The sequence below is a fragment of the Camponotus floridanus genome, unplaced genomic scaffold (assembly GCF_003227725.1).
Source record: "Camponotus floridanus strain SB8 unplaced genomic scaffold, Cflo_v7.5 scaffold54, whole genome shotgun sequence".
Classification (NCBI taxonomy): Eukaryota; Metazoa; Arthropoda; class Insecta; order Hymenoptera; family Formicidae; genus Camponotus; species Camponotus floridanus.
The window spans coordinates 979,690-986,204 of NW_020229703.1; the positions used below are offsets into that span (position 1 = coordinate 979,690).

The window sequence follows — 6,515 nt, forward strand, 5'->3', positions numbered from 1 at the left end:
AGATTAATTTTAAAATATAACAAATTATTTCAATTAACTCGCGGTTATGTTTTCCTCAACATTTTAATTGTATAATGGATTGCAATTTTTAATCAATTAAAGCTATTAATTTATTTCTGTCTTCTTTTAAATTCTTGCATATCGAGCAATATTATAAAACTATTGATATATACGCTAAGTTATAATATATTTCTATTTTATCAAGAATTTCTAAATAATTTTTTTATGCATGTATATTATTTCATTCAAAACATTAAATGAAAATGTTGTACAAATATTTCTAATACATTTTCAATCGCATAATATCTTAAAACTATAGCATTCTTTTTTTTAAGTAATAAATTTAAATGCAAAATCATATGTTATTTAATTTAATGAGAGCATACGTTTACATTCTCTTTCAGATAAAAGTGCTACTTCATATAAGACAAATTCTATATTCCTGTAAAGATGGGAAAAATATTTGAGCGTCGATTGGAACGACCATCACCAACTATATCTGTAGGACAAGCCATATTGGAAAAACTGCGTGAAAATGGCGATGAGGTTTTGCTAGTAAGTGCCATATAATCATTTAGTTTACGTATACGATGACGAATCAATCACTTTGCAAATTTTACGATAAAATAATATAAATGTATCAAACAGTAAAAACTTTTTCATCAGTGCTAATCGCCAGAGGTAAAATTCGTGAAATATATCTCTCTGAATTTTCGCTGTCGCATTATGCATCGCTCATAACGACTAGTCGCCCATCTGTCCTTGCATTTTTACTGTAATTCGCTTTAAGCTGCAAATACTAGAAGAAAAAAATTTTAATAATATGAGATACTATTTTAATAATAATATACCTATAATTGTGAATATAAATTCAGCTATTTGTGACCATCATATATTTCAAGCCATTATAATAAGTAATGTGTAATTGTCTCATATGCTTACATTGAATAATAATTTTTTTTAAATTTAAATGTAAAATATATAGATTGCTCCTATTTTATTTGAATTTTTAATATTCAACATGTAACACAAAACATTTTAATATGTATATAAAGAAACAAATTTTTTCAATCTCAAAAATTTATAGTTTATTAAACTTCTATTTCAAAATTCTCCAATTATATTGACTTTATAAAATCGCGAAAAGATACTTATTATTCTCTTATAGATAGACGGACACAATGGTAACCAGATGACGAATAAGGGACTACTCGAGAAAAGTGTGAAATTCGCGAATTTTTTACAAAAGAACGGGATAAAAATTGGGGACAGAATTGCCATCGCATCTGAAAATCGAATAGATTGGTTGATACCGGCTTGTGCGACTTTTTATATTGGTGCTATATTAGCATCGTACAATCCTTTGTACACGGAATGTAAGTAGACTGTAATATTATTATATTTAATATTATATTTATTAGATCTAATTATCTGCCTCTTATAATAAATACTTGACTTATAATTCTTAGATGAATTCCAATACCTATTAAACATCGCAAAACCGCGTATTATTTTGGTGTCTCAACGCACCGAACGTCTTATTGCTAAAATCGTTCCGAATTTATCCTGGAAGATAACATTAATAGAATTGGATGATCAACCGTTTGCAACAGACATCCGTACGTTGAAGGATATTTTAAATAATGAAGAAGCCGTAGATTTTCTGGGATACAAAGCTGTAGATATCGGTGACAACAGCAAACACCCGTTGGTTATTTTGTGTTCGAGCGGAACTACTGGATTGCCAAAAGGAGTAACCTTGTCTCATAAAAATCTATTAGCATTTATATCAAAAATAACGTAAGTATATGAATATCTATTAGTAAATATATTTTTACAAATTATATAAATTTTATATATATGAATTATTATAATTATGAAATCTAGAGCACAATATGAAACTGAATTCTATATTTTTAAGGAAATTATGATTGAAATTATCATAATTAAACTATTAATATATCAGAAGAAAAAGAACATTAATTAAATATTATATCAAATATATATAATATATATCTGTAGTAAAAAGTATAAAGCTTAAATAGGTTTTATGCTTATTACATATAATATGTAATTATTACAATGTTTACAATTATTTCACTCATATTTCATATTATACAATAATAATTATTTGAAAAGTTCTCTCTCTTTCTCTGATATGCTTTCAATGCATATATCTTAAATCCAATATAACACTTGCAAATACTCTTCCGGAAGAAAAGGAAATGTCATTTTTTTTATTCAAAAATACTATTAAGCATTTTATTTCATGATCCAAATGATTCTGCTCTTGAAAACACAGGCAACCTGAGTACTTAGATATAAGGCATCGCGATAGAATCCTGCTATTCCTACCGTTCTTTCACGGTTACGCCACAGGCATGCTCCTGGCCTGCATGTACACAGGCTCCATCATAGTCATGATGTCCGCTTTCGAGCAGGAACTCTTCCTGGACCTGATACAGAAGTATAAAATCACTCATCTGCCGCTTGTGCCGCCAATCCTGATATTCCTGGCGAAACACCCGCTGGTGGATAAGTACGACTTTCGCAGCGTGAGAGAACTAGTCTGTGGAGCGGCGCCGCTTGCGATGGACGTAAGTTTTCTTCTGTCGTCATGAAGTTTGTCTCCTTGCCTGCCGATCCTCCGGCCAAGTTATCGCGGTAAGAAAAGCCATCGGGAGCTAAGTGCCGAAGTGAGTCCTCGATGCCACAGCGATGGTGAGAGGATCGAACGAAGGACCGCGAGAGAAAGTCTCGGGGAGTCGTCGCGTTTTCACTAGACACAGGCCGCGACTAACTTTATCGTTTTTGTTTAGCCGGCTCGCGGAGTCGCTAAGAGAAGGAGAAGAAAATAAAAGGTCACATTCGCGAGTTCACAATCGCATCTTTCGGAAAATGCGAAACTGATCTTATCGTCGAGCGAAAATAAAAACTTTTAAAGTTTTAAAAATTGAGCACGCCTCCGAAATTTCCGAGCATCGTTCTTTACCCGGATATCGTTGCCTTTATTTCTCTCGTAGGTGAGATATGATCGCATTAGGATTAAATCACTGCTGACAAAAAAAAAGAGAAAAATAAAGAGAATATATATTTTTTTATTTTATAATATAAAAAAATATTTGCAAAGAATCGTAACTTTAGTAAAGTAATCTTTTTAAATTATTACAAGTCATTAATATCAATTTATTAAATAAATCTTGATATAATCAACATGTAACGAGTCTAAAGTAATTTTTTCCTTTTTTTCAGGTCGCAGCCGCTGTGAAGTCTCGCATCGGCATAAAATACATTCGCAACGGCTATGGCATGACAGAGTTATCGGTAGTAAGCAATTTGTGCGGACGTGAAGATGAAGATGAGTCGTTTGAGAATGCGGCAACCGGAGTATCCTTGCCCGGTTTCCTTAGCAAAGTAGTCGATCTCGAGACGCAAGAGACGCTGGACGTTGGTCAGGTGGGCGAGATCTGCTACATGGGAGAGCAATTGATGATGGGTTACTGGAACAATTCAGAGGCCACTAGGCAGACCATCGACCATGACGGATGGCTGCACACCGGGGACGTCGGCTACTTCGACGACAAGGGCAATCTGCGCGTGGTCAATCGTATCAAAGAGCTGATCAAGTACAAAGGCTATCAGGTCTCGCCGACAGAGATAGAGACGGTCTTACTGTCGCATCCTGCAGTGAAGGACACCGCGGTCATAGGAAGACCTGATGAACGCAGTGGTGAGATTCCTATGGCTTTCATAGTAAGGCAACCCGGCACTACGATTACCGTACAGGATCTCCAGGATTTTGTCAAACGTAAGTTATCTTTCAATTAGATCCTCGATCCTCGATATTTCTCTCAGATACATTGGATATTTTCTCCGTTATGTGTTATTAGCGAAGAATCAAAATTTGATAAATGCATTATAAAATTAAAATTGCTTAAAAAGTGGAAAATTTCTCAGAGGAAAAGATTTAAATTAGAAATCTTTAAATCTTTCATTATAGTTATAAATAAATTGAAATAACAGTAGGACGATTAAAACTTGGACGTACGTTTAAATTTGAATGTGCGGATGAAATACGATGCCAGCAATGAGCTCATGATATAGTAGTAACATAAAACGTTGTGTTGCATTATTAACGGCATTATTAGTTGTTCGCGACATCGCAACGCAACGACATTAAACGCCGCGTTGCATCATTAACAAAATTGTTAGTTATCCTCCCGTAGCCCACGTAATTTAAATATACAGCACCGCGAGATGTGGACGTACGCTGTCTTAGCATTGCATTTTATTACAATTATTATAATTATTTAATAACGGATGCGAGCCGGACGATGACCTGTTCATGTATTAACCGAACAATTTAATTTATCTTTCAGAGAAATTGTCGCCGCAAAAATGGTTACGTGGCGGAGTGCAATTTATCGATGCCATACCCAAGAATCCTTCCGGCAAGATTTTACGCCGCGAACTTCAAGCAATGATCCCTAAACTTTAATAATACAAATTTAATTGCTAGTTTCGATAAATTATCGATAAATATAAATATTAAAATATAAATCGATAAATATAAATATTAAAATATAAATCTTCCTGCAGGCTGGTATAATTACAATTATGTAGAAAAATACATATTTTTAATACTGTTTAAAATCGTTTATCGCTTCGAAAGTTATTTTATGTATTTTATGCTAAACAAATAGATGTTTCATTGCAAATAGAAATGATTAAACGTGTGGATGTTTCTCTGGAAAACAAATTTATTCTATATAGTATGCTGTCACGTCGAGTAATTTATAAATGAACTGTTGACCAACTAATGTGCGGCCACTCAAATAAATACGAACGTACGTTGGCCCAGTTTCTCTCTCATATATATATTGAAACAGCACAGCGAGAGGGTGCTTTCGAGTTATTACGCGATATCACTTTTACCCCAACCTACGGTGCTACGAAAATAAGTGAAGAAACCTGTTGCGTTACATACGTCAAGTAAGCGACGAACAACGCGCGCTCTCGTACTTCATCAATATCCAACTTCTTTCCCGCTTTACGACGATACACAGTCGAACTTTTTATCGATCTTCATGTATTTCTCATGGAATTTCTGTAATAAGAAAAATATCTATAACAGAGTTAAACTTTCTGAGTGAACGACAAAAATTGTAATGACTCACGATGATCGATTCAAGCCCTAAAATCTTCATGTGGCATTAAATTATCGGAAGCATCAATCTTTCATTATTTTCTCTCTATATCGAAAACTCTATTTTATAGTAAAAGCTTTGCCGTTTGATATAGTACGATATAAAGATATTAAACTTTTGATTTCAAAAGATTCAGCTGAATCAGCTGATTCAATGTATCTTATGTTATGAGTTTCAATCTAAATGCTATGTGTATGCAAGATTTTAATTCTTCAGAATTTTTTTAACAAGAGTATATTGATTACGAAAAAAAACATCCGTTGCTTCAATGTTTCATTCTGAAAGCATCTGCGAGCGATAATTGGTCGTAATGGCTGCGTCACTTAACGGAATAGTTAACTGTTAGCGGAAAAGTGCGGCATGAATTGCCGACGGTTTCGATGAATCAACGGGATTATCGGTATCCGGTATTGGAGAAATTTAAATTTCACGCCGCGCACTCTCTCGAATATGGTCCGGATACAGGATCGTCATGCGCGAAGGTATATACACGTATATACACGAGTATGTACGCGTCGATAGTTATGTGTACGTGTTCATGCCTTGCGTTCCTGTTCATTTAATTACGACGATTGGCCTGACAAATCTAATTGACGTGCATCAATTATTTGAGCCGCGTTCGAAGGCCGTTTAATTCCCTATCCTCTCTCCGACGAGAATCCTGGGTTTCGCAGTAATTCCATTTTTCAGGGACTCTCCCTTCGCGAAATTTTGTTCACCGTTTTGTCATCGACTCGGTAGCAGTCGCTATTTCGATATCCGTCGATAGATTTAAAGACAATTCTCCGTGAAATAAACATTCTTCTAGAATTCGATATCATACGTATTTTCATCGTCAAATAATTAATAATTTGAAAATAAATATAATTAGAAACGCATGACACCCGAAAATAATTAAATCAACATAAAACCAAGTAAATTACAATTTTCTTTCATTAGCTAAATCAACTAGAAAGTATATTTATGGTAATGTACATTTTTTTATGCTCGTTTTTTACTGTGTAATTTGAGGTGCCTATGTTTGCATATCGTGGCAAACGAATAATCCATAATCGCATGTTTGCCGCGTCCGATCATGTGCCTAATTATATGAAGCCGACCTGTGCATAGTGTACGATACTAATACGGCAAATTATCTGCGCGCATGCCGTTATTGGAGTCACCGTGACACATGTGGGGGTTCATTACTGAAATCCGCGTATTTAGACGAGAAAGGGTTTACCAAGGGTCGAGGGCAATGATAAATTACTGAATGGTAAAATGAATTTTCAAAAGTGCCACTTGCGTGGCTACTCTTAAACACTGAGG

At 34.5% G+C, this 6,515-nt stretch overlaps 1 protein-coding gene across 2 annotated transcripts in view; it reads left to right on the plus strand.

The window, feature by feature from the left end:
- LOC105257365 (4-coumarate--CoA ligase 1) overlaps nucleotides 1-5,234 on the plus strand; it is a 92,254-nt gene extending 87,020 nt beyond the window's left edge. For both annotated transcript variants that reach the window (XM_011267934.3, XM_011267933.3), the window contains exons 2-7: nucleotides 405-555; nucleotides 1,169-1,376; nucleotides 1,470-1,800; nucleotides 2,303-2,597; nucleotides 3,253-3,808; nucleotides 4,380-5,234. In XM_011267934.3, the coding sequence (XP_011266236.1) occupies nucleotides 451-555; nucleotides 1,169-1,376; nucleotides 1,470-1,800; nucleotides 2,303-2,597; nucleotides 3,253-3,808; nucleotides 4,380-4,498 (1,614 nt within the window). In that variant the 5' untranslated portion in view covers nucleotides 405-450 and the 3' untranslated portion in view covers nucleotides 4,499-5,234. The remainder of the gene's footprint in view (nucleotides 1-404; nucleotides 556-1,168; nucleotides 1,377-1,469; nucleotides 1,801-2,302; nucleotides 2,598-3,252; nucleotides 3,809-4,379) is intronic.
- The last annotated feature ends 1,281 nt before the right edge of the window (nucleotides 5,235-6,515 follow it).